At 39.1% G+C, this 24,155-nt stretch overlaps 1 protein-coding gene across 1 annotated transcript in view; it reads left to right on the plus strand.

The window, feature by feature from the left end:
• KIF26B (kinesin family member 26B) overlaps positions 1-24,155 on the plus strand; it is a 298,248-nt gene that overhangs the window by 118,141 nt on the left and 155,952 nt on the right. The window contains exon 4 of the mRNA XM_074925552.1: positions 447-613. Coding sequence (XP_074781653.1) covers positions 447-613 — 167 coding nt within the window. The remainder of the gene's footprint in view (positions 1-446; positions 614-24,155) is intronic.

The raw sequence follows: 24,155 nt of genomic DNA on the forward strand, positions 1-24,155 counted from the left end.
CTGGAGAAAGGTCAACAAAAATACTCAATGCACTAGCGCTGTGTTGTTTTACAAAGGCAAACAATTGCATATTTTTTTGTTCCCTGAAGTAAAATATAAATATCTTACACATATCTAAGGTGTGTGTCTTGTACCCTGAAGTAAAACAGAGCAAGGATTATGGTTTACTCTTTCTTTTCCATATGGATGGAAAGCCATAGACATTATTGACATTTCTAGTGATGGGATGAATTTATCCCATTAGTTTTGATGCAGACAGGGTTAGAGATGAGCCAAAGTACTGTAGATTAGCATGACAGAAGCAGTAAAGTTGTTCATGGAGCAGCAAAGATGTAGTGAATGTAATGCCTCTCTTACTCCATCTGCAACCCAGAGGCACTTCTGGATGAGGAGGGGTCAGCTAGTGAGCTTTAGCTGATGACACTTTCGTTTTTTTCTGTCTTCAGATATCTCAGCTTATGACAGAGACTAGTCGAGAGGCCCTGACTGAAGCAGCATTGAACCGCTACAATGCAGATAAACCTTCCTTGTACAGCTTCCCTGCTTCCCAGAGCACATATGTTGCCAGTGAAGTATCCACAGGCACCTCGGTGGCAGCATCATTTTTTGCCAGGTAAGAGAGATTTCTCAGATTTTCCTTCTCTGGAAACATAATTTCATTCAAAGGAGATGATGATTCTGTAGTGAAGAAGTGAGGCTGACAGGCTACAGCACACATGTCAAAACATGGCTATAGATACAGATCCTGTTACAAACTTGCGGGAATTACCATGAAAATGTTATTTAATCTGCCTGTATGCAGTCGTCTGTAAGATGGGGATAATATTTATACATTCTTCTGTAAAATATCTCTTTAATTCTTGATTTGGTTTAAAATGTGATTGTGCTCTCAGAATAATACTTGTTTTGGTGATGTTTTTAGAGGGGTGGATCCCTGAATGAGAAGGGCCTATCCAAGTAATTTTCTGAGATAGGCAATTAATTATAGAGCTAACTGGAGATGGATATTTCTGTTTGGTGGGCAACCTTCAGTCTTTGTTATTGAATTTTACTTCCGTCTAGGGAAATTATCAAGATTTCCACTTTCAGACTGAAAAGTCAAGATTTCTGATTTCAGTTTCTGTCCCTGTCATGCTCTTGAATTGACCTGAGGGTTAAAATCAGCCTCAGTACACCCTTTCTGTTGAATATTCAGCCAATGTTTCAAAAAATCTCAATGAGAGAAAGTTTCATTAAAAAAATCTCATGGCTATCATAAATTGTTAATAAAATTGTTTCTTAAAAGGGCGTAGCAGCTAATAAGTGAAATATCCGCTATCAACAACAAATATTTTTCTGTGCAGAAATATACTTTTTACAGAACATAATCTTTTTAGCCCAGTTGAATCCTTATGTAACTGAAGAAATTTAAATAATCCTTGTTTTTTATGCTTTTCAGTAACTAGAAGATTAACTTGGGAAGAGTTGTGGAAGTAATGAAATAACAAGAGAATAAACTATTTTTACAGCACTTCCAATCCAATCTAGTGAGAGATCTGAATTTCAAAACATGGAGTGAACTTTTGAGTGAATGCCTCAGGCATATTCAGATTAATTTACTACCCTTTAGAGAGCCAACTGTTAGTAATTCCACATGATTCTATTTTATTCTTAAGGTAAATGGAAAACTTACAAAGTCACTGTAAATCTGGAAAGAAGATTTTCCTCTCCTGTCTTTCCTCACAAACATGAGGACTGCATATGTTCAGTGTCACACAACAAGTGAATCATGTAAAAGGATTAAGAGTAGTATTTTAGAAGACCCAGTGAACATTGTTTGGGGCAGCTCTGCCATTTTTTCTTTACAGATGTGATGCTGCAATAGCAGATGTGGATGATGCCAGTGCTCTCCATTTGCTGCCCCTTTCTCTTTAACTGCAGGCAATTTAAATTAAAATCGCTGAATGTACTTATAAGGTAATATCTAACTGGAGTGCAGATTGGGATTAGCACATATTTTAGCCTGAACTGATTTATGAAGATGGTTTAACTCATTTGTTCTTAATTGTTTCACTGTTTTATGCTGGGAGAATTCATTTGCTCTTCATATACTCTGCTGAAATGTAGGAAACTAATTAAATTTACTCAAAACTCCTAGTGTAAATCACAGCATTTTAAATATAACTCTGTTAGTTTCTAGCTGGTGGTGTGAATTCTGGGTATGCTTGGCCCAGCAGAGATCTCATGTTTAGACTCTTTGTTTTTAAACTATACTTAGCAAGACAGAAATGTCTAGTTTAGTTTGGGGTATTGCATAATTAGATTAATATCACTGATATAAATCAGTTTTGTTCTGGACTTCAAGTTATATCATCTGCTGACAGTTCAAGCAGTTTGTTGCTGCTTGACCTCCTAACAAGAAAATCCACAACTTCTTTTCAGAATGTGGATCTCATTATTTTCTGTTTTGCACTTTACAAAAACGCAAATAGACACATAAAGTTGGGGTAACAAGCATAAATAATTGTGTATTATAAAATACGAAGTAGAAAGCAGTGGTTGTCAAGCTCATTAACATGGTGCACTGCTTACAGTATGAAACAGCCATTCATACCAGGTATGTGAATTCTAAACTTTTGCCTTTTCTGAATGTAAGTGGCACATGGAGTAGTGACTACCAACTACGCCTGGGTTTGTTTGAATGTATGTCACATTCTATGTTTTCGTGGTCAGTAAGTAAGAAATTATTACCCAGACAGGGAATTTTGCTAATGTGAAGCTGAAGTAGAAAAGCAAAAAATATTATTTTGAAATTTAAATAACATCCCACAGTATTTTACTCTTAAGTTCCCTAACAAGCAAAGCAAACCTCAGATGATGCTCAGATATAAAAGCCATCCATCATCAGGAAAAAACCTCAATTAACTAAAATGCTATAGTATGGAGGAAATGTCAAGGCATCAGAGGGAAATTTTGGTTGTAATTACTTGAGAAATATCAGGAGTGGAATACTGTGAGCTCATAATTTTTCTGTTCTCAGACACTACTAGTCCAACAGTGATACTCACTTGACTGGAGTACAGCTGGCATTGAGTCATGGAGAAGTGTCTGAAGGCCACCACAGTGACTTTCTTTTGAAAAGCCAGGAGACTTATCACTTGTCTCAATAATTGACTCTTACGTTTTGTGATCTATAGCTGACAGGTTTCCAAGCCAGCTAAAAGGGCTGCAACTTCTGTGAATTGTCGTTTATCAGGATATCACTGCAAGAGAATTTATGGTATGTCAGGATTCCCATGCAACAGTATGTGAATGTTTTAAAGGAACAAACATTGAAAACTGTCCAAAGTGCTCTGCTGGTAGGCTTATGAATATTAGATGATACAGGTATGAATAATGAATTTCTAGTGGTGATTCTGAAACAGAAACTGAATTCAACTGATTGCACTTTTAATGACAAACACCAAATTTGCCTTTCTGTTGTTCAGGGCTATCACTCATTTTTGTCTCAGATCCTCCAATCCATGCTAATTTAGCATCATCTTGCTTCTTACTAGTACACATCTGTGATGAAAGATGAAAATAATTCATTTAGTGAATGTGAAATAGTGGTGAGATTCTTTACACAAAAAGAATCAATCACAGAGCATTTTAGTATTTTTACATGAGTTAACTTTTGCCTTCAGTTTGGATCTTTGTCATAAGAAGCACTGCATTTTTGGGCCATTGCAGTCTCAGGTGTACTGGCCTCCTGCTTTGTGTCCTCCAAACACAATGTAGGAGTGTGCCACCTCCAGTTAAGGGAGAAGTATATGTTGGTGCTGATGCTGCCAAAGAACTGAACAAAGGATTTTCTGTCGCTTGTCTCACTGGTGTCTCTGTGATGCTCTAGCACGTCAAAAGACATTGTACTGAACTTTGTTCCTATCTATGCTGGTTTCTACATGGAGAAAACTTCTGTGATTCTGTCTTCAGCTTTGGTCTGACTCTCTGTAAATAAACCTGCCCTTCTGAGTATAACTTCTCTGTTGTGACTGGGCTGTAGGGTTTCAATAGTCTCTCAAAGGATGATAGCATGGTGCAGAAACTAAAAGTCAAAACTGTACCAGAGGCCTTCAGTTGTCCTTACAGTACCTAGAGATTCTTGAGATCTTGGTACTGTTCCTTGTTTGCTCTGTCACAGTAAGCTTGCTTTCTTTCTTGGGGAGGAAAATTTTATTGTATCAGGCCAATGGAGAAACATAAAAGCCCATTTCATTTTGGACCTCAAAAAAGGTAAAAATTTTTGAGAAGGAGATATTTTTTAATGGTAGTCTGAAAGTTGTTTCCTGTTGCTGGTCAGGAAGTGTAACAGTGTGTCTTGAATAAAAGCCCGCCTCAGTCTGAAATCTGATATAGTCATATTTGAATTAATTGAACCTAATGGGAATGTAGATAATCTTGAGAGTAGCCTGAAAAGTCTGTTCTAGGGATCATTTTCTGTGTCTCTATACAGTTTAAACACTAAGCAAGGCCACACAATGCTACTGTTGTAGATGTAGCAAGGCATGTTTTTTCAAACGAAATGCAGAAATGTCTGGATTTTAAAAATACTTCTTAATCTGAGACAAAATGAGAATAGAAAGCTTCATGTATAACTGACATGCAGCTACTCATCATGGGATAAACTGTAGTTACAGTTACCTACATTCTTGGAAAAACTTCTGGTGACCCCTCCTACACTCATTCCCTGTCTCTGTGTGGTTTGGCAGCTGGGGGAAGAGGAGGTGAGGCAGTGCCTTGCTGCTGAGGGGTATTGAGAATGTTGTGGTCAAAATGCTGTTGAATGCTCCGCAAATTTCCCTTCGACTCTTGATAATCCTTTTTGAGTATTTTTAAAAATTCTGGTACATATTGCATGAACTACAAAGCTTATATGAGGACACTACTTGTGGGACCCTCTTGTTAAAGCTGCTGTGCTGTTTTGATGACTTATTGCTCTAGAGACCCCAGAATCTCATGTCTTGCTGTTTTTTGCACACACATGATAAACTATCAGCTTATCACGTAACTTTTGATGTTTGCTGTTTTTCGTTATAGGTGCAATGTTATGTGACTTTTGTTGAAACTTAAAATAAGGATCAAGTCTGTGCAATCTTTCTGCTTATAGGGAAAATTTTTAAAGCCCAGAGGTTTAGAATCCAGGAACACCAGGACTTTTCCTTAAAGACTATGTATTGTTTTAAATTAATCACACCATTTTAAGGTCCTGGTTTGAATTTTTCAGAGGTCTGAGGGAAGTTCACAAAAATGAACTTTTTCTGGCATTGCAACAGAGGGTTTGTCAGAACATGTGCAGCAAACCAGGTAAGAAACAGAGGTAGCAGCTAGTAGAGAAGGGAAATGGGCTGGAGTGGGTATTCCCGTACCACAGAGCCCAGCTTTGGCTTGGAATCTCCACAGGAGAAACATTTGATTTGTGTCAGTAGTCTGGTTGTACCTGGTGTAGCTGAAGTGTTATGCTAGCAGATGTGGAGCCGGGTCAGGAATCTCCTCTTGATACTCTTGTAACTTGTGCAGATACACAGCTGGCTGTGCAAGCACACCCAGGGCATTGGTGCTCAGGAAAGAGCCCGTGAATATTGTCAGGTGGCAAAAACTGCTTGTCCCATGTTCTGTGCCTTTCTGAAAGTTCTGTTGAAGTTTTGAATGTTTTTAAATGGTCTGAAGTACAGATGGTTCAGTTGAGTTTCTTCATGCTGAAGAGTGGTGGACCCAACTGTTCTTGCAAGCTATGCAGTGGTTTGATGGTTTAGGCACTGCTTGAGAAGTCCTCAATGTCAAATAATGGTGACCTCAACATCTAAGAGAAAATTATTTTCTGAGTCTTAAGTGAAAATGTATTTTGATTTCTTGCCGTATAAACTATGCTGAACCTAACAGGATTTTCTTTCATTAGCTGAACAAACTAAATTTAACGGTTAAATTGTGGTCAGTCCCTCAGACATTTTGAATAACTGTTTATTAACAACTCTGATCAGAATTTCTACTCTTTTCCCTCATCCTCATCATATACTGCATATGAAATATGTAAAAAGAAGAATGTTAAAAGATCTATAGACTGTCTTTCAGTAGGAATGCTGGCAGCAATTTTTAAAACATCTGTAAATCATTTTCACAAATAATTCTACCTTCAAAGCCTATCTTGGGGCCAACTAGTAGGGGAAATTTCAATCACAAGGATCTCAGCCTGAAAGACCATAAAACAAGTATTTAAAAGTGGCACCTAGGTTTGAATGTACAACTTCAGGGGCTGGTTTTTTTTGTACTTGCTCGATATTCATCGGAAATGTAGAAGATTTATGTTCATAGTCGCTGCTTTTCTGTGCTCCCCATTGCTGTGAGAGCCCTAACTAGCAAGCCATTTCTGCTTCCTGTTATTGGTGTTATTTCATGTGTATAAAGTAAATGCCAATCAAAAGGGAATCTTGACTCCCCTGAATCCGAAGAAGGCTGGCAGTTGGGACATAAAGAATACTCTTTTTGTATGGTTCAAAAGTAAAATGTTCTGGCAGGAAAGACTGTGTGAACTGCATGCAAGAATAGCAAGTGCCTAGTAGTGGAGGCAATGATCTGAAACACTCTAAAAAAAATAAGGATTTAAGTGACACATCTGGATGAGGGAAAGCAAAGGTATTTGAATGATCTTTAATTTTGCGTGGTAGTTCTGTCTTGGGTTCCAAACAATTTCCAATGGTGGCTCTTTTTCAAAGCTGACACATTCCTTGTGGAACTTTTGTTTGGATCAGTTCATATCTTTTGATTGTAAAAAACCCAATTATCAACAAGACTCCAGACTAGGTCCATTTCTAACAGGATGTGTGTTGGGTACATGTCTGAAACCAGTGCCTGAATCTTCTGATACTTGCATGCTACTGTTATTTAAACAAAAACTCAAGAAAATGTATTCACTTTTAGACCTGTGTTGGAAATCTAGCTGTGATATGTTTAATCTGGCATTGGGCTGTAAACAGAAATAATGTGAACCTTCGTGCCAATTAGATCCACTATATGTTGGCTGCAGATTAGTAGCTTTCATTCATAGCTTGAAACACACATAATGGACCTTGAATTTTTTTTTATTTTTTTTTTTTAAACACAATTTTGGGAGTAGTCCATGGAGCTATAAAAAGAAATAAGCTAAAATTACCCTTAGATTATCGTAGAATCCTATAGTTGCAGGGGCGTGCCATCTACTTAGCCTCAAAGCACGTAAATGATAAAAAGGATGTAAATCCTTCTCATGTTCCTAATATCAAAGTAATTCACTTCAGATATATGGGGCATTTACCTTAAGTTAACAAATACAGTTTTCTGGACTACGCATGTTTTTAAAATGATTATTTAGAACAATCTGAAGTAAAAGATTAGTATCCAGGAGCAATTTACTGACCATTGAGCAGAGAAATTAAAATTCCAATCACAAAAGGTATGTTACTTTGATGTTATGTCTGTATTGAAATATGTTACACCTGCTTCTGTGCACTGCACAAGGTGAGTGTTTCCTGATCTGCACTTGCCCCACATATGGTAAGTTTTGTATTGATGGTAATGGTAATCATTGAATAATGTCATTATTGAAAGATATTAAGATTTGGAGTTTGTTGTGTAACTAGTCTTTCACAGTCTTGAGAAATCTTGATAATTTTCTAAGTAAAGCTCCCCTTTCCTCCCTTTTTCTTTGGAAAGTTTTGAGCTATTATGATGTTTCTCTGTGATTTACTCCCCAATTCCATTTTATGAATATCTGGTTCTTTAAAGCAAAGGACACATAGTATGAAAGTTTTTCTGCTGAAGAGGTTATTTTAAAATGGATGTCGTCTCCCAAGTATAATTCATTATATTAATTGTTTCTAATATATATTGCCTGAAAATCAGAATCTTAGAATTTTTCTGATTCCTGTAAGAATCTGTGGTGTTTGTTTACAGGTTTTTGTTTCTGTAATTATGTGAGTGCTTTGCATAATTTTCAGTTTAACTTTTTTTTGTACATACAAGTATGTGAACTTGCATCTAGAATTCATTTGTCCTACTAATTTTTATATGTTCAGCTGTGTTTGACTTTTAAGTAAAAAAAAAATAATCTGGGAATACAATACATTTTTATGTGCTTTTCTCTCCTTTTTTCTGTCTGCTTATTTTCTCAAGTATAACTCCATGAAAATTTGTGGTAACCAGGGTCTCCATTAGCTAGTAGGCAAACACTGTCCATCTCTCTCAGATCCTAGAGTCAATAACTGATTATATTACAATGAAAAGGGTCAGTAATGCAAGCACCTACTTAACCTACTTTATGCATTGTAAATGCTTTGTAGAAGCTATGTGTTATGTAGCCTCTGTCGAGGCAGAAGGAGATAACCAAGACACCTCCTGTCTTCATTAGTTAGCAGTGGCCTTTGTCTGAGGTTTCTGAGATGTTACCTTAACTTAAAGTTTGCTTTCTCTATTTGTACCTTGCTGATTGCTGCTGTTACAGATAAGAAGCTTTAGACCTGTAAATGACTGTGCTGGCCCCGTTCTTGCTGCCACTCTCATGTCTTAGATGTTGTGTACTGATAAATGCTTTGCATTACTGGGAAGAATATTGGATGCTGATGATATAGCACTGAAACACTGATTATTTTAGTGGCTTGCTAAGGAAGGAGGCAACTTTTCATGGATTAGTTTTCCCAATTTTCCTAGATGATTTCAAGCATTCAGTACAAAAGTACTTAGCTGTATGGAAGTTGAACTCTGCTGCTTTCCATACACTATGCTAAAACAGAGGTAACTTCTTGCCACATCCTGTGATTTCCTGCTGATTTCAATAGATCACAAAGGGGGAGGCTAAGGATAAGTTTGGCCTTCTAATTTCTAAGAGTGATTTTTGGGGTGCCAGACTACTTGCTACATGAACACCTGCTCCCTGCTGATTTAGGAAAACTTAAAAGAAACTGAGGCTATTTCTTTCCCTTGACACTGTATTTCCATGCATCTGACATGTACATTGAGAAAAATTGCTAGCAGCATATGCGGTAATCCCTCAGCACCTGCTACCACAGACTCCTGGTGTTTAATCTTGCCTTTTACTCTTAGGGCAGTGGAAATAAAAATGGTCAGCATTAATCTTCTGACTTCTAGTATAGTTGTGACTGTCAAGTATAGTATAGGCAGCCTCATGTTGATTTACTGTTTTGCATATTTCTTGCTTCCCTTAAACCTTGACATAAGAGTTCTGATTTATAGTGTCTTTATCTTGGCTTGTGGAGAGAGAAAGATGAATTGATGTAGTTGCACTGTCTATAGCAGGAAATTATATGCACCACCAGTTGTTTTTTCCCTCTAATACCATCAAACTAACCCTTCATGGAAATAGATAATAAATCCATAGTAACAAGACTTTTTCCTAAACACCTGGAAGTTCTGTGGCAAACTTTTTATTCTGATTACTATTTTCCTGTTACAAGAAGTACTGTTACAGTGCTGCACCAGTGGTCTTGAAATTCCAGCTGTGATTTACTCTGTCTGTAGAGTTGTCCACTGCCAGTCAGTGTTTTCTTAACCTTGAGAGCAATCAGCCACTGAATGGCTTTTCCTTACAGTTACCAGTGAATACAGACCATTTTAGTTTTCCTTGCTCATAGAATAAAAACTCCAACAAGAAAACAGGTTGAAATGTTGAAGTATTTGTTTATTGCCAAATAATTTAACATTTGGTAGACAACTGCCAGTTGGGCTTATATATATGCATCTCTGTGATGTGGTTATAAAATATGGTAAGACCACAGTACACCTATATACATGACTAGGTGGACTGTAGCAAACAGAGACTTTGAACCTCACATCTTTGCTCAGCTGTAGATTGAACATAATGTCCCTCTTACAGCTGCTGTCCATTGCCATGTTTCATTCAAACTATTGGGTTAGTGTCTTCTGAGTAACTCAAGTTCAGATGACATGCATACATTGCGTGCAGGACGGGCTCCAGAGCTTTCTACTATGCATCTTGATTTGACACTACTAGTTGCCTTTCAGGAGACAGACCTGTTAAAGGATAGAACAAGAAATTGATGTGCACGTTTAGGAAATAAGTAATTACAGGAACATTGTATCTAACAGAGACAATTTTACTTGTGAATACATTTCTTGAGATTTCATGACTTCGGGGTATAGCTTTAGAGGTTTTCTTATGACTGGTAAATTCTAGGGGCTTTTTCCTCAAGTGTACTTTCTGCTGTTTAATAAAGAATTGGCAACAATATCTTCGGTCAAAGTGTTGACAGGGTTTGCCTCTTCTATTCAGCTGTCTATTTCCAGGGGAAATAGAGACAATTTCTTTAACATCTCTATTTTTCTGGTTAAAATTGGTCAATGGATTCAAATGTCCTTTAGATTGTATATTAGTCATCCTCATTTCTTTAAATAATCAAACTAAAACCTACTGCTGATAACTAGTGAGGAACTCTTTGGTTTTATTGTCCCAAGTCATAAGAGAAAGAAACCAAGCTAGTTACTCCAGCAGTAATCTTTTTGAATCTAAGAAAGAATGCTGAATAAGTGAAAACTGTGGAAATGTAGGCAAAGACAGAAAAGACAATATTAGCAGAAATTATTGCACAGAATGGTTTGGGTTGGAAGTTCCAACCCCCCTGCCATGGGCAGGGACACCTTCCACTAGCCCAGGTTGCTCAAAGCCCCGTCCAGCCTGGCCTTGAATGCCTCCAGGGAGGGGGCAGCCACAGCCTCTCTGGGCAACCTGTGCCAGTGCCTCACCACCCTCACAGTAAAGAATTTCTTCCTTATAGCTAATTTAAATCTACCCTCTGTCAGTTTAAAACCTTTACCCCTTGTCCTATCACTACACTCCCTGGTAAAGAGTCCTTCCACACCTTCCCTGTAGCCCCCTTTAAGTACTGGGAGGCTGCTATAAGGTTTCCCGGGAGCCTTCTCTTCTCCAGGCTGAACAACCCCAACTCTCTCAGCCTGTCCTCACAGGGGAGGTGCTCCAGCCCCCTCATCATCTTTGTGGCCTCCTCTGGACCTGCTCGAGCAGGTCCATGTCCTTCTTATGCTAGGGCCCCCAAAACTGGACACAGCACTGCAGGTGGGGTCTCACAAGGACAGAGCAGAGGGGAAAATCCCCTCCCTTGACCTGCTGCCCACACTTCTCTTAATGCAGCCCAGGACACAGTTGGCTTTCTGGGCTGTGAGCAGACATTTCTGGGTCATAGTCAGTTTTCCACTCCCTACTACTCCCAAGTCCCTCTCCACAAGGCTGCTCTCAATCCACTCTGCTATTTCTGTTTCTTTTCTGAGTATCTCTTTGTATGCAAATACAGGGAGAAATCAGTCATCCTTTTATTAGAAAGAAAAAAATACATAGCAATTGGACAGCACTATGCCTCTTGTTCAAGCCATGTAAGCAAGCTGAGTTATGAACCTGTTCAGGATAGACCATATTAACACTCAAAGTTCAAAGGTGCCTATTTCTGCTTTTGTTTTTTATTACTGTAAGAGAAACAAATTAATGTGACTCTAAACTTTCTCATTGCAATAGCTATTTCTTTTCCAGCTCTATTCTTCTACTATGTTTGTCCCCTCACACAGCATTATCAACCTTTGATTAAGACAGAACTACTTAATTCAGTTGTGATGTTGTGGAATATCTGACTGGTTGTGTAAGGTGAAAGACTTCTGAGTTATGTCCAACTGTGTATTTCTAAAATGTGCAAGATGGCACTGTTCAGAGATTTCCAAGGGTCTCATGGCCTTTAGTTCAGGTCAGTTAATTAGCCTTAGACTTCCTGTTTGAACCTTGCTTCTTCTGATTTATTGTGGCTCTCTCCATAGAACACCACACAATAGGGTGTGTGTTCCAAAGCTGGCATTTCTCTCAGCCCCAGCTATTACCTGTCACGAGTGACACAAACCATCATGAGATAAAGCAAAAGATAAGTAAGATAATGTCTTAGATCTTTGAGTTGTAAGAATCTTTAGGTTTTACATATTCAGGTTCTTGGTTCTTTTTTTTTGTTGTGTTGTTTTGGTTTTCTTTCCTCTCTGCATGCATGAAGGTCAGAAGTGAACTTGCATAATGAAAACTGAGAAAAATAATCCTGCAATGACACAAGTTGAAGAGAAAGATTTTGTATTACGGAACTCACGAAATAATGTTGACAACTGATTGGAATGAGGAATTCATATATCTTCTGAATCAAGCTATGCATGGGAATGGGACTAGAAGGAAGGAAAACAAAATAAAACAGAACTCTGAAAAGGAAATAGTATTATTTCACTAAGTCCAGAAATTCTGGGAGCACCAGTGAGTTAATATGCCACTATTTAAGGGTTTAGTGGAACAATACAGGTCTCCAGGAACAATACTGGACAAGACATAGATTCACAGCAAACAGGAAAATACCTGTGCTGTTTTTTTTTTTTCTTTTTTTTTTCTTTTTTTTTTTAAAGACACTAAAATATTGCCAATGGATTAGGATTGTGGAAAACAGGTGTTGGTCATACTGGCTTGAAATGTTTTTCCTGAGGTGATTACATGTTTAGTTAATAAAGTACAACTGATACAGTACAATCTATGCAGATTTCACTGAACTATTTGTGTTAACACCCTATGAATTCTTGATTAATCCTTTACAGCAACATGAAACAAATTGGGAACGCATTAAAGAGACTAAATTAGGTGAAATTATGTATTATGTTAAATGACTCTGCTGTTGGGAGTCTGTAGAGGTACAGAATGCCATAGGGAACTAACTGTTCCAAGGCAACAATATAAAAATATTGTTAAACCTTTCAGGTGGTGTTGGGAAGGTTGTTAGCAACAGATTGCTTAGTCATCTGGGCCAACAATAGGTGTTACATTGATGTCAAATGTAATATCATAAATCCAATAGTGAAGAATCTAAACCGTGCTTGCAGAATAGGGGCCTATGTACTGATAAGTGCTTCCTGGAAAGAATCTGTGTGTCATGGTTTATTAGTTGTATATGAGCACACAGTGAGACACAGTGGCCAGGAGAGCTAATGTAACTCTTGAATATCTGTAAGAATAAGAACACATGAAGAGAAAAAGGGAAGTTACTTTAACTCTTCATTAGGAATAGATACAGTCACTGCTGGAACGCTGTTTGGTTCTGATTTCCACAGTCGAGAAGGATGGTGAAAAAATGGACAAACCTCAGAGAAGAGACACTAAGATGATTAAAACATGCCTTCCAACAGCTTGACTTTAGTTTATCAAACAGATTTAGAGAGAGATGTGTTGACAGTGTGCAGGGAACAGGAACGTGATACTAGAGGACTCCAGTCTAGCAGACAAAAGCATGTCAAGATGTAATGGCAGGAAGCTGAATCTAGACAAATTCAGAATTGTAATGAATTGTGTGTGTTTAGGAAAAGGGGAATGATCTGCTGAAATGAACAAGAGTAGCAGAGAGTTCTCTTTTACTGTCTGGTTTCTAAATTAAAATTGATATTTGAACAAAAAAGGCTGTACTTAACCATAGTTTAGGGGGCTTTAGGGTTTTAATGTAGGGAAGATCCATTGCTTTTGCTATGCAGGAAGTTATGTTAGAGAGTCATTATAGTCTCATTTAACAATCTGGGAAGACGTGGTCGTGTGTAAAGGTGCAGCAGCAAGGAATAGTATTTCTGCTCCTCTGTCAGAAAGCAATGCTGTAACAAAGCACAAGAAAAAAATGCCATAAAGGAAAGGAGTAAACTCTTTATTTTCTTAATTTAGTTAGGAGTGATTTAACATGTAAGCCTTTTAATTGATGTGGGTTTTTGTAGATGAACTTCAGAGGTGTGTTTTGGGTTTTGGGTGGTTTGTTTGTTAAACTGCCAGTATCTAGAATTTTAATTTTTGCCTTTTAATGCAACTAAATGTGTGAATCTTTGTTTTTTTCATAGCTTCTCTGGGCACACATCTGCTTTACTGGTGCATTGTTTTCCTGTTCTTTTGAGATTCCATCCATTTCTTGTCTGTTTCAGAAAGTACATCAATATAGATCATTTAAAAAGGAAAAGCCTTCCTAAAGTTCTAAGTGCTTTACTTCTTTCTTTGCCTCTTGGGTTGAGTATGTCAGTCAGCAAAGGTGATGGGCATTCACTGCTGACAGAAGTAGATCAGTAAAAAATCGTATCAGTGGGAAAAGAAAATTCTAATATTTTGACATATAAATTAAGACAAGAATCTAGCAGCCAAAGCTGAAATAAAAAACATATTCCGTCTGAAGGCAAAGGCTTTGGGGCAAGTGTCTGTGCCTTAAAATTACTGAACTGATGAAACCAGTGAAAAAAAAAAAAAGTCAAACCCCAAAAATCCCAGCTGTTCCACTTGATGGCTCATAAAGTCTGAATAAAGTCCTTCAAGGGTTTTTTTTATAGGGAGAGACTATTTTTTGTATGCATAGTTATGGTAGCATCTGGTTCCCATCTCTGGGAATTCAGAGAATCCACAGGCACCGACATGCTGTCTGCTGCAGAGAAGCTCTACAACACAGATAAATACTTCAGACAAGTGTGCAATACATAATGTAATTGTCTGCAAGCTGGAAAGATGTCAGGGTTTGCTGGGAGGAGGCAAAATCTGTATCAGTAAAGTTTGATTAACATAAGCAATAGAAGCAGCCCTTGCATAAAATTTCCTTTGTTCACCTGTGAAGAGTGGACTGATAAGCTAGCAACACCTGAGTCAATAGGATTAATCAGTCAGAGAAGGTAAGCAAGGCATACCTAAGGCAAGAGGAGTCGGTGGGTTTTCACAGAGGCTATATCCTTCATGGAGTGTTCAAACAATGGGATTGGTAAACTAATTGTCAGCAAATTTGAGCAGGAAATGTAAAGGGCGTTTTTTGAATAATCACATTAGATTTAGTAACTGTGAATAAGAAAGGAAAACAAAATTTGTCTCAGTTATTTCTGGCTCTTCACATTTGTCATTCTAATGCCTTATCCTGTCTATAAGCAGGATTTGTGTGTAAGAAGTTATTGTTATTTTATGTGAAATTATATTACATCATGTAAGAGTTTGTTACACATTATTGACATCTGGTATCACAGAAAACAAAATCTTCAGGTTGCCTTGAATGTAGGCACAGACACAGTGGGGTTTTTTTGGTTTATATTATGCTCAGCACATTGTTTTTGCTTAACGAGTAGTATGATAGAGCAAATAGAGAGGGCGTGTAAAAATTTTACTTCTCTTATGGTGGGATATGGGCTCAATCACATTAAGAGTCAAAACCGAAATGCATTTAAGTCTGTGCTTGAATGAAGCTTACCTTCATGCCAGGACACTTGCTTATGCACATATATATACAGAAGAGGTGATGGTGATAGCAGATATCCTTTGTGCCTCAGGGAACCACCATTGTACTGTGCGAATATGCCTGACTTTTGTATAGTAACCTAGAGGTTCGTCCATTTCTCCGGAAAACTGGAGAACTGGGTTCTAGGCATACCTGAACACAAAAAGAGTAAAAAATGGCAGCACATGCAACCCAAAGGAATGTCTTTAAATAATATGCGAGGAGAGACTAGATCCTCACTCTGATAATGTCAGCTGAGAATGCTCCACTCTGCAGGGAGGAGTGTGGGATCCACAGGGCCACTGGTAGCAAGTGAGAGTGAGCAAGCAAAGCAGGGCTGGGGAGGTGCTGTAGCTACCATTGTCTTCCTTCAGCAGCCACATCTAAAATAAAAAAGAGGTGCCAGTCATTATGTGTGACTTGGTGACTACACCCAGAAAGAAATTGCTACAAAAGTGCTGTGGTCTAGGAAAGAGACGTTATTTCAGAAATGTCTGTCTTCAGCACTTCCCATGGGTCAGCTGATATATTTGCAGCATGCCAAGCTGAGGTGATGTTGAGCCAAGTGTCTCAATCTTGCTATACTCTGTGTATAGAAATTAGGTACTTAACCTGAGGTTTTGACTTTCCCATTAATAGGGTTGCTAATAAATTGCCATGCTTAAGGATGGCATGGATCTAGGCTGAAGTTTACACCTGAATCTGAAGAGTATGCTCAAACTTAGTTTCAGGTATAATTTGCATAAAAATAACAAGTATCTTGTGAAGACAAGAACCATATATTCCTAGAATAAAAAATTCAAAATTGCTGAAGACACCACGTTTCCAAGAGCACTGAGATGGGAATGGTTCAGGAGCCTAGGTCCCATTTTCAGAAAATATTGAAGTGCTTATGAGCTTAAGTAACAGTGACTGCCACTGGAATCTGGATTCCTGCACATCTAGGCAACTTCTGAAATTGTACCTGTGAAGTGATTACAACTTTTTCAGTGCTTCCAGGAGGCAGATTTTATAGCTGTGTTCTGATTCAAATTTGTCTCTAGTTCTGCCAAAAAGGACTATTCTTGAATTTTGAAAATTATGTTTATATTTAATTCCTAACAAATAACTACACTTAAACCCCAAACACATTATACAATACGTTAGCTCCAAGGGACAATATCCTAAATGAAAACAGATCCTTTTCTTTCTCTTCATGCCAGTTCTTTGTTTAGCAGTATGGCAATTTGCACACACATCCCAGATGTTCATGGAAACAAAATTCCTCTTTAATTTACAGCAGAATCTGGTTTTATCCCTTGCTGGTTTTGTATTTGTCAAAAACCCAAATGTTTAAAGCCTTATACTCAAATATGCTGCAGTAGTATTTTGCATGCCTCTTAAAAGCTAATGTTTGTAAAATCACAGAATGATTCAGATTGGAAGAAACACCTGGAGGTCATCTAGTCCAACTTCCTGCTCAGAGTAGATCCAGTTACATCAGGTTGCTCAGGTCTGTGTCTCATGGAGCTCTGAATATCTTTGGATGGAGTATCTGTAACTTCTGAGTCCTGGTTCCAGTGGTTGGCCATGCTCATGGTGGGAAAAGAAATTATTTATTTATAATTTGAATTTCCCATGTTGCAGTTTCTGTCTTTTGCCTCTCCTTCTGTCCCTATGCATCTCCAAGAATGAGTCTAGCCCCATCTTCTCTAAACCCTCTTGTCAGTTGTAGACAGCACTAAGCAGTCCCCTTCACCAACTCAAGGCTAAGTAAATTCAGTTGTCTCAGCATCTCCTCATACCTTACATGCTCCAACCCCTGACCAACCTGGGTGATCATCTCAGTGGAGAAAGAGATCATTGTCTCATTGGCGAGAAGATCATGGAGGTACGCCTTTGGTGAGATACTGTTCTAGAAATATAAACTGCTTGTATAGGAAATCTGACTATTGTGAAATTCAGCTTTTGCTGGGACTGGTCCTAAGAACACGCTCAAAATCTGAACTTTAAGATTCAGATTTTAGTCTCTGATGCTGACTATATTTTCCATTGCTTTTACCTGAGCAATACATAGTCAGGAGGGGCTGAACTGATTATACATTTAATAAGAAGATGTGTGATTCCAGATTTTAGATGTAGTAGTTTCTGTAGCTAATGGTTTCTCTGCTCTTCTCGTAGTGAATATAGGTGATACTGTGGAACACCCATGGTGGTTCATTCATATTTGCTTTGCAAAGTCTGGCTGAGAGTCAAACAGCATTGACAGCCTGAGCCTCTGTTTCACATACTCACGAACTATTAAATATTGATGTTTCATGGAGAAAGCCATCATCGCAGATTGTGCCGGTTTGGGCACCAGATGATTATGTAGGCTGCAAAAGGATTTCTCCTTGGAGAGCTTTTTCATATGGGCTGCTGCTGTGGGCAAAGGGGGATGAAGGCTCAGCCAATGCCGAGGTCTTGTCAGGTGCTGCAGGGCTGGGGGGCTCCCCATGGTGGGAGGGCAGGGAAGGGGCAGGCAGACAGGGCCTGTCCCACCCACCTGTGTGTTGGGCTCCTCCCTGGGAACAGGCCGAGGCCAAGCTGGAATGTGGTACCAGCTCAGTGGGGCCCATGGCGGGACAGGGCTGTGGAGAGCTGGAGACTGGCCATGCTGTGGCACCACTGGGACAAGGACTGATGTCCCCGGGAGCTGACGTGGGCTCCTGGGCTGGGGGCAGGTGGGAGAACTCCAAGGACCTGTAAGGCCTGTGGGTGCCCTCAGGGCTCTGACAGATCTAGAGTTGGGGCTGGGGTTAGGAGAAGGGTGAAGCCTGAACCTGCAGTGGGTGTGAGGCTACAAAGGGGGTGCAAAATAACAGTGCAAGCCGTGAAAATGTTTCTCCCCTGTGAACTTGTTCATGTAGGCTACAGCAGGGGGGAGCTAAAGCTTAGCCAAGGCCTAGGTTTAGGGTTAGAAGGTGAAAGCCCAGAGCTGCGTCTGGCATGGAGCTGAAAAGGAGCGGCAAAATCACAGAGCAGCCTGCAAAAAGATCCCTCAGTGATTTGCAGAGAAATTTGGCTGAGGCTCTGATTAATACAGCAGAGGAATTGCTGCATTGCATGCAAAAATTACCTGACTGTAATAATCTATTAGATTCTCAGAGCACATCCCAATCCTGTGTTTGTAGCATATGAGAAGCAGGCCAATAATTAGACCTGCCTGAACTGTGATTTTGAACTGCTCAGTTTGTTCAGCATTCTTTATTTTTACACTGGAACTAGTATAATGTCAGACTACTTTGACTCCCACTATGGAGGGTGAGAAGAAATGAATACGGGAGTGACATTCATCTCCATAAACTTTACTGCACTGGTAACTAACTAGTACCACCCTAGTTTTCTTACTGCTTCAGCTACTAGTGAAAGGGGAAATACAGAAGAGTCAGGAAATTCAGCCCAGGCACAATTCATTTTGCACACAAGCCACAGAAAAACAGCAGCAAGTGCTAATTATGGTTTTTAAGTTGAGCATTTCCTCTTTTTATGTGTCTGTTTGCAAACAGCAAATTCCCTCCACACCCACATAGTTGAAGACACGAAGATGATGCTGGAGCATGCAAACACATACTTGTCTATAAATTGACTTCAGACTTTCCTCCTTAGTATGGGTATCAGAATAGAAGATTATGTAACTTGCTCAGCGAGTCTCTCTTGGCTAGCTGGATCTGCCTAGTTTTACCCAACATCATCTGGCCTGGCAAGCACAGGAAAATAAATGCAAAGTGGTACAGTGCTCACAGAGCATCCCTATTTACCCTCAGTTATCCTCTTCCCTATTTTGGAGAGGCTGCTGACTTCTGGCACTTGCATTTACATCTTTCGGCAGTGCCCCACCTTGAGCTGGAATTTTATTCTGGACAACAGTGAGGATAATGTTATTTAGAATTTCTCTGTGAAAGGAAAAAATATTTTTCTCTTCCTTCAGTCTGTTGGTTCAAAGTTGATGCTGCAGCACCTGGTAAGTCGTACTTGTGTCCATGAGACCTGGCTGGTACCATCTCCTCCCTATGCCCTGGTTTCTCAGGAAGAAGTGAAGGAACACAGAGTGTTCCTGCCAGGCTCCTGGTCTGGATGCCAGCACGAAGGGCTGAGACAGCTGGAGAGGTAAACTGCTGGGTTAGGCAGAACTACCTGGCTTGGTGGTCAGGTGAATCAGCAGAGGAGCTGTGTGAGGACTAGTGTCTGGTATCCTGTAATACATAGATTCTCTGAAAATGAGTAGGGAATGTTCTTATTCCTCCAGGGAGGATACAACTCCTGAGAAATCGTAGTCTTCTGGCCATGGTATTCCCTATATTATACTGAAAAGTCTGATAGAAGTACAAAGCATGTTCAAGTAAAGGAGAGCCTTAAAAATCCTTAGGAGCAAACAGAGAATGTGGTATTTTGTGTTCCCCTACATGAGCTTGGTCTTGTGGACTCAAGGGCAGAAGAGCTCTTTAGTCCCCCTATGATAGGCAGAGAATGATTTTTTCCTTGGTGGTTTGGCACCACTTTCAGTACATTGGCTTGGAAGTTCACAGTGATATGGCCAATGGTATTTCAGTACAGCCCAATACAGATGTCTAACTGTTTGATCTTTTCTGATTCATATGATCTCACATTACATAAATCTTCCTCCTCTGAGAGGATTTCCTACCTCTGAAGATTTCCTATGGCCTGTGGGGATTCTTCAACCTTTTGTGGTTCCCCAGTCATTTCTCCCAACTCATCTTACTGTTTGCTCCTGCTCTCCTATTACCACTCCTTGGCTCCTTCTCCGTTGGCATTTGCTTCCATATAGCTCTTAGTTCATTAACTTTAGGACGTTGAGAATCAATTTTTGCTGTGTAGTAAAGTTAAGAAATTCCTATCCCTCATCTTCCCCAGACGCTTACTCTTGCCTTGGTTTGGCTCTACACCTTCCCTTTGTGCTGATGAAACCATGGGCTGGCCCAGCATGCTACACTATTGAATGATGAACTTTAAGAATAGCCCTGCAGCAATGTTAAGGTTTTTTTAACCTTAATCATCCAGGGATTTTTTTTACACCACTATCCTACTAATGGTTGTTTCAGAACAGCTGAAAGGGGCAAGAAGTTGTGGTGGGGGCTAAAATGAGAACCTTGTAGGACACGACAAGGTGTGTTATTTCTAACTTCATTCTGAGTTATACTGTTACATCTACTAAAGCATGAAGATGGAGAGGTACCACATGCCGAAACATATATTATTTCATGAAAGCAACAAAAACAATTTTTTGTTTTGGGTGGGTATTTGTACGTCTCTAAACATAAATGCTACTTGTTTAAGTACTAAAGTGTAACAAAAAAATCACTTGGTTGATAAATTGTTGATGTAGCAGAAAGGGTGTTAGCCAACTGCCAACCTCCAGTTTAAGATTTGGGTTTATCTGGATCACAAAGTAGCTGAGATTTGAATCCCACAATACCTGATAATTTATATATCTGTACAGAAAGGCTGTCTTGGCTCTGTTTGTTCAAAAGAATTAGTAAACTGTTGTAAACAATAAAAGCTCGAGAACTGGTGCTTTCAGTCATATGTAAATCCTCGTGGGCTTGTTAAAATTTATGGTTTCTAAATACGTGCAAATTATGATTAGCAAACAAGTCTCTAAATGATGGCTGGTGAGAGAGAAGAGTGAGCTAGTACTTTTATATAAACGTTCATAGAGCTTATTGAATTTGTCATTATAAATTGTATACATGTCAAATGTTGAGTTTTTTAATTCATCAGAAAAGACAGTGTTACCCTGATTTTTGCTTAAAAACAGTATTTTAAATGATTCCTGTCATATGCCTAGGAGGTAGCCACAGGAGGTGTTCAGAATGGCACCATGTGCTCTGTGGGATCAATTTTCCTATCGTTTAGCACCAGAAATTAGTCTTTGTTTCTGTTTTGGGTTTTCTTTTTCCCCTCTTCCTCCAATTCAGTGAGGTTCTACTTAGCAATAGTGAAGCCTCCTAAAAAGGTGGGGATGACCATGTATATGTCATTGGAGTCCTTCAGGTCAATTGTGCGTGTGCTCAGTATTCTGGTGAAGTTTTTTCTGCAGGGATGTGACCCTGGGTCCTCAGGGACATCAGTTTACTTCAGGCATTCTGCAGTCTGGTGGCGATTCTCCCCCTTGCTTTGGTGAAGGACACTTGCCTATTCATCATGTGCCATGAGGCTTCTTGTATCTTCCCCCAAGCAGCCATTTCTGCAAGAAGCTCTCTACTCTGCCAGGTGGGTTTGAGTTGCTTTGTCAGGACTGAACTAAGCTTAAAGGTGGATGATGTTTGGTTTTGACCTGCAGCTTCTACAGTGCAGTTCTTTGCTGTTTCTTTCAAACTTCTCTAACATTTTGAAAGAACACTGTTGCTTGTGGAGATCCAGTTACACACTGTAAAAGAGCAGCATATTGAAATTAATAAAGATTAATTAATAAAGAATTAAAAGAAGGCAATATAATTAATGCCAATCAACATGAACTTATGGAAAATAGCTCTTGTCAAAATAACTTGTAATCTCATCAGAAAGAAATATCAAGTAGAGTTGATTATATTTAATTACATTGATGTGAAATTTGGTAGTTGAGCACTCTTAAGTCTACTGGGTGTGTAAAGAGAGGCAATGGCTAGGAAATACAGGAAGGCTCAGAGTTGAAATAAGGTCTTTACTATGAGGACAGTTAACCATTGCAGATTGAAGACTGGTAGAAGCTTATTAGTGGTGATTTCTATAAATGTGCAAGGCAGATCTGTGGCCTTTTTTTTTTGTAAGAAAGCAACTGCAGTGATCATGATACTCTCTTCTGGGTGTATAAACCAGCAGATGTCAAAATGGGAAGGTGCTGAATGTAGACTGGGGGAGGGTGAGAGCATGGTGGGTGCATCTTGCAGAAGCAGCAAGGAAGTTGGAGCTGTGAGTCAGAGGTAGTGACAGGAGAAAGAGCTGAGCTGAGAAGCTGTGCACTCTGAGGAACAGTGGAGCAGTGTACATGCTTTACAGTGAATAGGCATTTGTGTTAAAATTTATTAAATACTCCGTTTGCAAAAATGTTTTTCTAAATGCTTCTTAATTGCAGAGATTCTCAGTTGTAACGTTATGGATCTCTACTCTTCTACCTATTGTGGTGATGCACAGTGCTTCATATTTGATCATTTGACTTTTCTTTTTGAGTGGTACTATTTGTATAGAAAATGTCTGCTGAATGTGAACAAAGGACATATCAGCTGCATTAAAAATAGAAAAAATCATATAGCTAAATATTTGGTTACTGTTACTTTTTATTTACATTAAATAGTACCTTCTACTACTAGTTCACCATTTAAGTCTGGAAAGATGTTGGTCTGAGTAAGACATGGTATTCAAGCTTCATCACTTTGAGAACAGCTACAAGAAGTGTTTTGCCTTAGGATAAACTTGAGTGAAATTGAGTTTGGGAGAGCTATGGAGATTCCTTTAGGGTACATTTCCTTCCTTTCCACTCCCTTATTCTAGGTCATATTTAGAAGCTTGTAATTTACTTCTGACTAACATTCAACATCATGTTTTAATATCCCTTAAGCATTTCAGTTGCACTGACTAACACAAAGGGGATCAGTAGCCATGGAAATAATCCCTTTCTTCCACCTTAGCATCTAGTCCTTGCCTAACTGCTCTGGTGCAAAAGGGTGCGTTCTGATGAAAAAAATTTTTTTTAAAAAAGCTTTCACACCAGAAGTCATCTCCTGTACTGAATCCTGACTTTGTATTGGTGTGAAGCTAGTTAGATGACTGGGAACTATACAAATTGCAGACTGTCTTAGTTTGGCAAGAGGGATCTGAAACACAAACTGTAGTGTTTACAAATGCAAATTGATAGGTTTGCTGCATTGTTTTGCTCCATGTGATTACCTTTTACTAAAATGTTCTGAAGAAGAGGAGTCAGACAGGTGTGCTCTCTGCTATGCACTCCATTTTTTAGCAAGCTCATCACCTCAGTGCCACACCACTCGGGATAGTGGGGGGATATTTTTTGTTTGTGGTTTTTTTCCCCCACTGTGATAATAAATATGGCTTCTACTCATCTGTAATATGAGCAACCCCATTCAAAGGTTCAGAAAGAAAAAATATATTTACTTGTGAAACAGTTTAAATCAGTTTTAAACCTAGAAATGGTGCAAAGCCTTTCTTCATTTTAATTTTTAATCTAATGGACTGAAGCACCTCAGAAGTATCAAGCCTATCTAAAGCATCAAGGCTCTTATGCTCCTCTCATGTTTTCAGATGTCTCCCGCTTTGCCTCCTCTGGTCCCTGCCTGCATTACACAGTTGGTAGAGCACCTTCCACAAGGACCTTGACAGAAGTGCAAGAGGGTATTACTGGGCCTGTGTGAGAACATCAGAGCTATCCGCATTTCTTACTGTGTGTAGTGTGTGGAGCTAGAGGGCAATGGAGATGTAAATTATAAATTATTAGTAACAATAATTAGCAGATAAAATCTTACCCCATTTTGATATTGATGGAAGTTTTGCCATCAGCTTCACTGGTCAAGTTCTAGCCTAACAAGAGGGCAAACCAGTTTGCCTGTTGTTTCTTAATCCATAAACAGCCATACTGATGGTTACAAAGGGTACTGTGGCCAAACAAGGTGACTAATGACTGGCATCTAGTAGTGCAAAGGCGATGTAAAATACAGTTTATCACTGTGGGTCATTCACCACACTGGGGGCTCTGCCACAGGGATCAATGAGGAGTCAATGAAACGATTAAGTCCTTCCTCAGTATTACCTCAGTTCACATGCCAAATTACTTATGTGTCTCTCTTTCTGCTGAAC

Source organism: Athene noctua, chromosome 1, assembly GCF_965140245.1.
Source record: "Athene noctua chromosome 1, bAthNoc1.hap1.1, whole genome shotgun sequence".
Taxonomy (NCBI): Eukaryota; Metazoa; Chordata; class Aves; order Strigiformes; family Strigidae; genus Athene; species Athene noctua.